This window comes from Dendrobates tinctorius, unplaced genomic scaffold, assembly GCF_039654945.1.
Source record: "Dendrobates tinctorius isolate UK_male_01 unplaced genomic scaffold, ASM3965494v1 ptg000120l, whole genome shotgun sequence".
In the NCBI taxonomy this organism is placed as follows: domain Eukaryota; kingdom Metazoa; phylum Chordata; class Amphibia; order Anura; family Dendrobatidae; genus Dendrobates; species Dendrobates tinctorius.
Window position 1 is genome coordinate 32,541,895 of NW_027361788.1, and position 11,358 is coordinate 32,553,252.

Here is an 11,358-nt window from a genome sequence, read left to right on the forward strand (position 1 = left end):
AAGCCTCAGAAGGGCGTCTTACGTCATCACCCCGCGCCGGAAGTAAAGTCGTCCAACTGTTGTTTACATCTAATTTTCAAGACTCGTGTGTAAATCCGAAAATGCCAGCAGGAAAAAACTTCCGCAGGCGCAAAGCCTCCAGCTCCGAGGAAGATGAGGAAGACCAAGGGGTGACCAAGGAGGTTAGGTCAGTGAAGCCAAGCAACCAAACAGATGACACCTTTCAGTTTTAGAAACCCCCTCTGGAGAGTGATAGAAGCAATCTGATTGGCTGGTTTTCTTTATCATTGGAGCAGTAATTGTAGATTTTCGTTACTGTTGATCTTAATACATTTTTTGTCTATGCAGAAGGAAGCTTGAAGAAGCTAAAGAGGTGCAGAGTCTAAGAAAGCGACAAAATGGTGTGAGGTAAGAGCGAGGAAGCAATCCGTCAGCTGAGGGTTTGGTACAATTGTATCCAATGCAGACCATCACCTGTGAGAGGAACTGCCTGGATTATGCACTTATAATACATTGTGCCTGCACTGATACTTTGTACAAAACGAAAAGATGTCACCGTACTGTTACACCGCCTGGATTTTTACATAAAATGACCAAAAACCCTGTGTTTCTTCTGCAGCGCTGCCGCTCTTTTGGTTGGAGAGAAATTACCAGAAGAATCAGTAATGGCGGTGAGTCCACGTGGTATTAAAGGGGTCATAATCTCCCTTTCATTAGGTAGGGGATACGTTCCTGATTGCTGGGGAGTCCTACTGATGCCTTTGTTAATAAGAGGAGTGGTCATAATTGCTCACTACTGTTCTATTTGTATAGAGGACTTTGGAACCTATTATGGGATCTAGGGGGGATCCCATCAGTCGGACCACCAGTGATCAGGAAGTAATCCCCTATCCCTTGGATAGGGGGTAACTTCATATCTTGATGTAAACTCTTTTAAAAGGTGTTGCTTGAACTAAAACTACAAGCTGTGCTCATTATATGTGACAGCAGACTTGTAAATCCTCACATCACGAGCCTACAAGCTGTGAGGGTTCTCCGGTGCTGGGAGCGGGCACATGACCACAAGACTGTTTCCATCCTCAATACACTTGCATTGAGTGAGGTTAGTCCGTCTAGTCGAAATGTGGCCGGGGGTATGCATATCGCATGCGTGTGGTCACGTGCCCACTCACAGCGGAGTGACTGCAAACATGGAGTTTTGGACCAGCCAACCCCTTTAAGACAGATTTTTCAAATATGTTAATTTCTTATTCTGGTACAGCGTCTATTCAAGTGAAAGGAACCCTCTGAGCAAAACTGGAACCAGATGTTGTGTATAGTGCCTGGTTGTAGGTGGTGAAGTGTGGCAAAAATATTCAGGAGCACAAAAGAGTGAATACCTCTAGTGCTCTGCTTATTTCAGGCCTGATCCTAGACATAACTCATTGTATCAGTTCTGCAAGAGTTTTCTTTAACGTGTGACTGAGGCCAGATGAGAGTACCAGGCCCAACCGCAGGGCCTTCTAACCTGTGCTGGCTGAATCATGGGCATATGAGACAGTGAGGTCAGGAGATGCAGCGGTGGGACTGGTCCATATATCATGCAGTTGTGATATCAGCCTTATGATGAGCATAATAACCTGGTTCTCAGTTCTCTCAGGGGTTCAAGAAGCTGAGATCTTTGCTGCTGTTTGCTAGGGTCTTCACACTATAGTGCTACCATGCTGGCCTTATGTTTTTTGCACCAAGAAAGGAGCTGTATCCGCAGTAATCACAGCTTGTTTCTGCTTCAATGTGTGGAATCAGAGATGAGTCCAATCCTGGCTGTTTAATAGTGGTTAATAGTGACTGCGGTATCGCAGAAGGTTAGTCTGTAGGAAGGTCCCTCTTTTCCCTTCACCCATGACAGCACCACATGAGAGAGGGATCCACCCCGCCAGGACAGGAACCTACCGAAACATAAGGGGCGGCACCTCTCCCCCGCTTCAGTTGGGTTCCTGTCCTAGAAAGGAATCCCTCTGACAGCGGCGGTGCCTGTCAGGATGAAGAGACCCAGGGCCGGCCCGGCGTGTAAAAATGCAGGGCTGGCTTACCTGCGACGCTGGCCGTCGGCAGCTGGTAGCGCAGTCCCCGGGGTTTTCCTCATATGGGCCCCGGGTTCGTGCGGGCACGCTCTGATGTCCTCCCTTCGGAGGTTCCTCCATGTGCCGCCCTCCCCCTGCGCGCGCGCCCGTTCCTTCCCCTGCATGCAGGGGAAGCCGGGAGCAGAGACCGGCGTCTGACGTGGGGCGGCTGACGTCATCAAGACGCGACGGTCATGGCGCCGGGCGCGACGCCGGCCAGAAGAAGCGGCTGGCGGTCGAGGGGGGGAGGGGTAATGAGGGGCTCACTCACCGCATATAAGAAGGAGCAGAAGCGGCTGCAGGGGCGACAATGGCGTCTCAGGAGGATCGCTCACCGTCCCCATTGTCTCTGCCCCCATCGCAAGCTTCTGGTCGCAAGAGCCTCTCGAGCGGCAAAAGCAGCAGCCGTCCGAGTCACCGATCGAGGGATTCCTCGAGATCAAAAGAGCGCAGAGCGCACGCTCCTTCGCAGCCCCAGAGCCCGGTACCTGTCTTTCCTGGGTGGTGAGTGATCTCCGTGAAAGTTAGACAATAATAGACCTTCCTATGTCTTCTTTTTTCTTTAGGGAGGCAAAAAAGCTATATCCAAAAAGAAAAATAGAGAATGTGCCATATGCCACAGCCCTTTAGCAAAAGACTACCAAAAGGACTTATGTGTCAGCTGTATCCAGCGGACTATGGCTGAAGAGGTGCCGAGCCTGGCAACAAACCTCAGATCGATAATAAAGTCTGAGGTACAGGGCTCACTTAAAAAATTATTAAAAAAGAAAAGTAAGAGTAGGAGAGCCTCCCCGAGTTCCTCATCAGGCTCCTCCTCTTCGGAGTATCATGTTGAGCACGGATCATCTTCGTCCTCAGACAGTGATACGGGGGGCAGACCTTGCTTTCCCGTAGAAGATACGGACGCGCTCCTTAAAGCCATCAGGTCCACTATGGGCCTGCAAGAGGAGAAGGTAGAGAGATCGCTGGAGGATGTAATGTTTGGCGGCCTGCAAGAAAGGAAGAAGCGTACCTTTCCGGTCAATGACAAGGTTCAGGCCCTAATCGAAAAAGAATGGAAGAAACCGGAGAAGTCAGGTAGCCTTCCCTCCTCTTCAAAGCGAAGATACCCCTTTGAGGCTAAAGACGCGGACGTCTGGGACAAAGTCCCAAAGATTGACGCGGCAGTGTCTAGGTCTTCCAAGAAGTCGCCCCTGCCCCTGGAGGATTCAGGGGTTTTGAGAGATCCCTTGGATAAAAAAGCGGACTAAGGCACACTTGGGAGGCAGCGGCAGGGGGTCTGAAACCGGCAATAGCCGGCACCTGCACAGCCTGGTCATTAATGGTCTGGTTGCAACAACTTGAAGAAAAATTAGTCTCCAAGGTACCGAGAGAGAAAATATTAGGAGAAATGTACTTGCTACACGGAGCTGCCGCCTTCTTGGCTGACACCTCCGCCGACTCGATGAGGTTAACGGCAAGAGCAGCGGGTCTATCGAACGCCGCAAGACGAGCATTATGGTTCAAAGGCTGCCCTGGGGACATTCAATCTAAGGCGAAATTATGCTCGTTACCATGTGATGGGCAGTTCCTGTTTGAGAAAAACCTGGATGACATTTTGGAGAAGGCCGGTGATAAAAAGAAGGGCTTCCCCAGATTCATGGGTGATCAAAGGAGACCGCCCTTTCGGAGGGGAAAGTTCAATCGGGGCCGTCCCCCGGGAGAGCTGAAAAGGTGGGACGACAAGAGGAAGAAAGAACCAGGATTCATGTTTGGGGGAGCCACCTCAACCGCCAAAAAATCCCCGCAATGATGCCAGCCCTCCGGTGGGGGGAAGATTGAAACTCTTTTCTCAAGAATGGGAGAAAATATCGGCCAACAATTGGATTCTCTGCATTATAAAGAATGGCCTAAAAATCCCTTTCTTCCAGCATCCAAGAGCTTCATTTGTGGTGACCCCCGTCAGAAAGGAACCAGGGGAGCAATCAGCCATAGAAACAGAAATTTTAGGACTGTTGGAGGTTAATCCCGGCAGTGATAAAAAAGATAAGAGACGAGCAAGCCAGAGTAATCCTCATAGCCCCGTTCTGGCCAAAAAGGCCGTGGTTTTCACTACTGCAAATGATGTCTCTCTCGGACCCGTGGGTACTGCCAGAAATTCCAGATTTATTAGCTCAGGGGCCGATATTCCACAAACAAGTCAAGGGGTTCCATCTGACGGCGTGGAATTTGAGAGGGCGCTTTTGAGGGATAAAGGTTTTTCCCCGGGGTTGGTGACTACTCTAATGAAAAGTAGAAAACCAATAACAACCAACATATATGGCAGGACGTGGAAGAAATTTCTACAATTCCTGGGAAAACCGTTAAGTCAAGAACCCCCAATCGAGTCCATCTTGGAGTTCTTGCAGACAGGTCTACAGCTAGGCCTGGCGGTTAATACCCTCAAGGTACAGGTTTCAGCGCTGGGTGCGTTATACAACTGCAATATAGCGGCAAACAAATGGGTAGTCAGGTTCATAAAATCTTGCCACAGATCTAGGCCAGTCTCCTTACCAAAAATAGCTCCATGGGATCTAAATCTGGTGCTGGAAGCCCTTACGAAGGAGCCGTTTGAACCCATACAGCAGATTTCAACTAAAAACCTCACCCTAAAAACCATCATTTTAGTAGCTCTAACGTCGGCACGTAGAGTTAGTGACTTACAGGCCCTCTCAGTCAACCCACCATATACCCAAATATACCAGGATAGGGTGGTTATGAGAACAGACCCGGCTTACTTGCCGAAAGTAGTAACTAACTTTCACCGAAACCAAGAAATTGTCCTCCCTTCCTTCTGTGAGAATCCGAAAAACCCAGGGGAGGAGAAATTTCATAGCCTAGACGTTAAAAGAACCCTAGTAGAGTATATGTCTATAACCAGCCAGTGGAGGAGGTCCCAGTCCCTATTCGTAGCCTTCCAGGGGGCTAGGAAAGGTTATGGAGTGTCAAAGGGGACTATTGCCCGATGGATTAGGGAGGCCATTAGTGTAGCCTATTCAGCTAGTGGCGTCCCGGTTCCTGACGGCATCAAGGCTCATTCCACCAGAGCCGTGGCGACCTCCTGGGCTGAGAAAGCAGAGGTATCAATAGAGCAAATTTGTAAGGCCGCTACCTGGGCCTCACCCTCAACTTTCTTTAGACACTATAGACTAAATCTATCCTCCTCTGCTGACTTGACCTTTGGTAGAAGGGTGCTGCTAGCGGTGGTCCCTCCCTAAGGTGTCGAAGTCTCCAGAATCTCTCATGTGGTGCTGTCATGGGTGAAGGGAAAACCACCATGGTTACTTACCGGTAGCCGGTTTTTCCAGAACCCATGACAGCACCCGTATATTTCCCCCCCTTTTTCCACCGTTTGGGTGTGCACGATAGTCGGGTGTATTTGTGTGATGTGGTGTTGGATAAATATGTAACTAACCGGGAAGTCCTCTCAAATGCTCTGTAATCCAACTGAAGCGGGGGAGAGGTGCCGCCCCTTATGTTTCGGTAGGTTCCTGTCCTGGCGGGGCGGATCCCTCTCTCATGTGGTGCTGTCATGGGTTCCGGAAAAACCGGCTACCGGTAAGTAACCATGGTGGTGTCACCCCCATATAGCACCTCAGTGATGCAGTTGCAAGGTTCTGAATTAGTATTGTGGTAACTGGAAGCCTGATGAAACTAATCATATGGATTCATAGTATGCTGCAGCTGCTGAGAACCTCTTGTGAGACTTTTAATGCTGTGAGGAAACACATTAAAGAGACTATTATGTTTGAATTTTGTGGATCACTGCCTCTTCACTGCGTACGGTGCCAACGGTGCCTTATGCTTTATTTATGATTGTTTGTCTTTTCTTAGGATGATCCTTTTAAGATCAAAACTGGAGGGATGGTAGATATGAAAAAGCTGAAAGATCGCGGGAAGGACAGGTAACTTTTTATATAATGCTGTGATTCCAGATGTGGAGGTCGGAGCTCGTCTGACATTCATTCTGTTAACTTTAGTAAGATTGGAGATGACGAGGAGCTGAACCTGGGGACGTCGTTCTCTGCGGAAACCAACAGGAGGGATGAAGATGCTGACATGTAGGTGTACGAGTAGTGCTGGGGTGCTCTGATATCGCTCTTCATTGGTGGTATTAGTGGGGGGTTGTTCTGCACAATTCGGTAATCATACTATGGAATTTTAATACTAAGAATATCTCTTATTTCTGCAATTTCAGGATGAAGTACATAGAGACAGAGCTGAAAAAAAGAAAAGGAATCATTGAGAATGAGGAGAAAAAGGTGAAGCCGAAGAGTGCGGAAGATTGCTTGTATGAGCTCCCGGACAGCATCAAGGTGTCTTCCGCCAAGAAGACTGAGGAGATGTTGTCCAATCAGATGCTGAGCGGCATCCCGGAGGTGGACCTGGGCATAGAGTATGTGAGCTTCGTGTTTATATTTGGAGTGGGGATTAATGACAGTAAAGACAAATCGTGTCAAGTATAGCGTGGCACTACCGCAAGGTGAACAAGTAGGTTACCCAGACCAAAGTGAATAAAGTAACTTGGCACTCAACTGAATGATCCTTTACAAAAGAAGTTTTTATTTTATATGCAGTCCTAGAAGATGTTTCGGCCCACAATCGGCCTTCGTCAGTCTGCCGACTGCTAACACTGTATAATGACCAGATATAGAACCAAGAATCTATGTGGATTCCTGCTTTATGGTATAATGCAGATTTGTGTTGTACTTCCAGCTGTCAAAAGAGTGTGCTGTGTTGTGCTGGTAAATCAATATAGAATCGTGATAGAAGCACTGAATATAAGGTCATCTCCTTCAAGTACTGAGGTTGTTTGTCTGTTAGTGCTGTCTGTGTGTAGCATAGCAGAAAAAGGAGGCCATATGAGGCCTGTGGATGTGAGGTATGAATGTAGCAGGCTAGACGCAGTTTCCACCGCACGTCTGGTAGCCAGACGTGCTCCTTTTTCTACTATGCTATACACAGACAGCACTAACAGACAAACAACCTCAGTACTTGAAGGAGATGACCTTATATTCAGTGCTTCTATCACGATTCTATATTGATTTACCAGCACAACACAGCACACTCTAGTGACAGCTGGAAGTACAACACAAATCTGCATTATACCATAAAGCAGGAATCCACATAGATTCTTGGTTCTATATCTGGTCATTATACAGTGTTAGCAGTCGGCAGACTGATGAAGGCCGATTGTGGACTGAAACATCTTCTAGGACTGCATATAAAATAAAAACTTCTTTTGTAAAGGATCATTCAGTTGAGTGCCAAGTTACTTTAGTAAAGACAAATGTGACAGATATAAATAAAATATTTTATTACTTTTAGTGCAAAAATCAAAAACATCATCTTCACCGAGGAAGCCAAAGCCCGCTTACTGGCTGAGCAGCAGAATAAGAAGAAGGACAAGCAGACTTCCTTCGTGCCCACCAACATGGCTGTCAACTACGTACAGCACAATCGATGTAAGATTTGAAGGTCATAGTATGAATAATCTTAGGCCCCCTCCAACAACATTTAGTGCTGTGAACCGAGCATCAGTCCCGTAGACAATAAATGGAGCAGAAACTGAGAATTCGCTCCTCCACTCCAATGGGGATGGGGCTGCTGGACTCATTCTTGGAGTTCTAGAGCTTCGATCTTGCAATCGCTGGAGGTCCCTGCTGTCGCGCCCACACCAATTAGCAAGTTATCCCGAATCCCTTGGTTAGAGGATAACCATGTTTTTGATTTTTAAATGATACTTTAATAGAGGTGAATGATATTTTTGTGTTAACTGTGACAGATGCACATTGGCAAACTCTTTCATAATTGATCATCGGAAACATGGCGGCTTCCTAAAATTAAAGGGAATCTGTCACCCCATTTTAGCACTATAAACTGCGGCCACCGCCATCAGGGGCTTATCTACAGCATTTTGTAATTCTGTAGATAAGCCCCCCGATGTTACCTGAAAGATAAGAAAAACATATTAGATTATACTGACAGGGGGAGGAGTCGGGTGCGGTGGGTGTCACAGTCTGGTCTGGCGCCTCCCATCTTCATACGATGATGTCCTCCTCCTTGCTTCTCCCTCGGCTGCTGCGCAGGCGTACTTTCTCTGCCCTATTGAGGGCAGAGTAAAGTACTGCAGTGCGCAGGCGCTGGGAAAGGTCAGAGTGGTACGGCGCCTGCGCACTGCAGTACTTTACTCTGCCCTTAACATGGCAGATAAAGTACGCGTGCGCAGGAGCCGAGGGAGAAGCAAGGAGGAGGACAGCATCGCTAGAAGATGGGAGGCACCGGATGAGACGGCAACACCCATCAGACCGGACCGAACTCCGGGATGAGTATCATCTAAGTCTTTTTTTCTTCTCTTTCAGGTTACATCAGGGGCTTATCTACAGCATTACAGAATGCTTACTACTTTTCTATTCACACTGGGGAGTTGGGGAACTCCCAAACTTTCCCCAGCAATCATGCATTCTGTGGATAGGCGAGAAATATATATACTTCCTTCTCGCCCCCCACTGGGGGTGGTCTCTGTTGTCCTTCCTCATTCTCGGGTCCTCTACCAGAAGCCTGTGAGTTTGAGTGTTCTGCACAGGTTCTTAGTTGTCCCCAGCTTTGTGCTTTTCTGGACAGAGAGCTCAGATGTTGCTCCTGGGATCTGTTGTAGCCATTCTTCCAAATTAGGGGTCACTGCTCCAAGTGCTCCTATCACCACTGGAATCACTGTTGCCTTCACCTTCCACATCTTCTCCAGTTCTCCCTTGTGGCCCTGGTATTTCTCCAGCTTCTCATATTTCTTCTTTCTGATGTTGCTGTTACTTGGCACTGCCACATCTATTATCATTGCTGTCTTCTGGTCCTTGTCTACTATCGCAATGTCTGGTTGGTTAGCCAACACCTGCTTATCTGTCTGGATCTTGAAGTCCCACAGGATTTTAGCCTTTTCATTCTCCACCACTTTCTCTGGGTCTCCCACCTGGACTTTGGGGAACTTACCCCTTATGCTGGGCAGATATTCCTGCATACAATTCCCGCTACTTGGTTGTGGCGTTCAGTATAATATATATATATATATATATATATATATATGTTGTGGTGTTCAGTATACGCTGTTTCTGCTTGCATTTTGCATCCTGACACTATGTGTTGGATGGTTTCTGAGGTTTCTTTGCATAGTCTGCACCTTGGGTCTTGTCTTATGTGGTAGATTCCCGCTTCTATGGATCTGGTACTTAGCCTTTTTTCTTGTGCCGCTATGATTAGTGCCTATGTGCTGTCTCGGAGTCCAGCTTTCTCCAGCCATTGGTTGGATTTCTCCATGTCAGCCACCTCCATTATCTGTCGATGGTACATCCCATGCAGTGGCTTGTCTTGCTATGGCGCTTCATGTTCCTGTTCTTCCTTCCAGATCTGTTGTTGTTGCCTAAGGGTATGTGCACACGCTGCGGATTAATGTTATCCTATGGGATTTCAAATCCGCAGTGCACATGCTGCGGATTTTTCCCTGCAGAAAAGCTGCGGTTTGAAATCCACAGCATATCAATACTTTCAGCGGATTCCGCTGTGGTTTGACACCTAGTCCATTGTCCAGGTGTAAAACCGCAGGGGAAAACCGCTGGCCAATCTGCAGGAAAACCGCAGGTCACTTTACCTGCGGTTTTACCTGCGGATCCGCAGGGAAAAATCCGCAGCATGTGCACATACCCTTAGGCTTTCTCTCAGCGTCTCATCTTTTGGTGCCATTTTTCTGATGTATTCCTGGATGCTCCTTGTTTCATCCATGATGGTGACTTGGATGCTTATCAAGCGTCGACCACCCTCCTTTCTGTTGGTATACAATCTTTGGGTGTTAGACTTAGGTGGAGACATATATACGATAACCACTTTACCGACACTTTTCCTGTTGCTTCTCAGTCTACCAGGAGGACCTGAACACCCCTTTGAGACGTCACAAGGAAGAGCCTAAAGCACGTCCCCTCCGTGTAGGCGATACAGAGAAGCCAGAGCCTGAGAGTGAGTATAAAGCTGGGGCTCTGTACACACACAAACCTGCTGCTGCACTTGGCTCCAGCTATTCCACAAGGAGGGAAAAACGATGCGTTGCGGGAGTGATGAGCGAGCGTGCTCATAAGCTGTTATGTCAGCATGCTCATATCCTAATAGAGTGTCTTCGGTGTGCTTGGAATACTATGTTCGAGTCCCCGCAGTTGCATGTCTCGCGGCTCATTAACAGCCGCCACACATGCAGGGATTGCCTAACAAATAGGGAATCCCCGAATGTGTTGTTGAACAGCAGCGAGACATGCAGCCGCGGGGACCCAAGCATAGAATTCGAGCATGCCGAAGTCACCCTATTACAACATGAGTATGATCAGATTACACCTTTTCCGAGCACGCTTGCTCATCACTTATATAGCGTTTTATCGCAGCCTTGTCCTAAGATGCACATGAATGATTATTTCTATATTTATATTTCCTGATTATATCATCCTTCATCTTCAGAATCTCCTCCAAACCGCAAGCGTCCCTCCAACGAGAAAGCGACGGACGACTATCATTATGAGAAATTTAAGAAAATGAACCGACGTTACTAATGCTGTCATCTAGTGAACTGCAATACCCGGTAATGAGACACAATGATGGACGTCAGTTACCCAGGAGCAGAGAGTACTTCTCTTTATTTCCTTCTTTTCCTGCCACCACCGCATAACATCCAGCTAAGACATGTTGGAACTAAAGACAAAGACTTCAGTGTTATTTGTGTTTTTATTTTTATTAACTCTTACCTGTATTGTATCCGGTGAAGGGATGCAATTAAACTATCTCTTCACCATTGTGACTTTTTTGTGTTTTTGGAGCAACAATTTTATGAAATTGGGAGTAGGAATTGAACTAACTTTATTGTACATTAAAAAATTTTTCATTTTTCAGGATCTTCGGCTGGATGAGAGCTTACGTTTTGCGCCCTGAGCTGACGTTTTTATTTACACCAATTTAAGACCAATATGATGTTTTAATCACCAGTTATTGCATTTTTTTTTTGCAATATTGCAGTGTCCATAAACGTAATTTTATGGGATTTATTCTGACGGAATATAGGCTGAACTGGATGGACAAATCGGAATAAACAAATACACACCGGCGCTACAAATACACAGTCAATCAAAAAGCTGCTGGCACACCTGGCAGAGTAAGTGTGCTCTCCGCCACTAAAAAACACAACTGGAACTGAACAGAAAGTGGCCGC

At 47.1% G+C, this 11,358-nt stretch overlaps 1 protein-coding gene across 1 annotated transcript; it reads left to right on the top strand.

The window, feature by feature from the left end:
• Positions 1-4: 4 nt before the first annotated feature.
• CUNH9orf78 (chromosome unknown C9orf78 homolog) lies at positions 5-10,950 on the top strand. The gene is made up of 9 exons (XM_073541063.1): positions 5-187; positions 349-408; positions 620-671; positions 5,955-6,025; positions 6,101-6,181; positions 6,319-6,516; positions 7,449-7,585; positions 10,026-10,124; positions 10,614-10,950. The coding sequence occupies exons 1-9, from the start codon at positions 102-104 to the stop codon at positions 10,703-10,705; spliced, it is 876 nt and encodes a 291-aa protein (XP_073397164.1). The 5' UTR covers positions 5-101; the 3' UTR covers positions 10,706-10,950.
• The last annotated feature ends 408 nt before the right edge of the window (positions 10,951-11,358 follow it).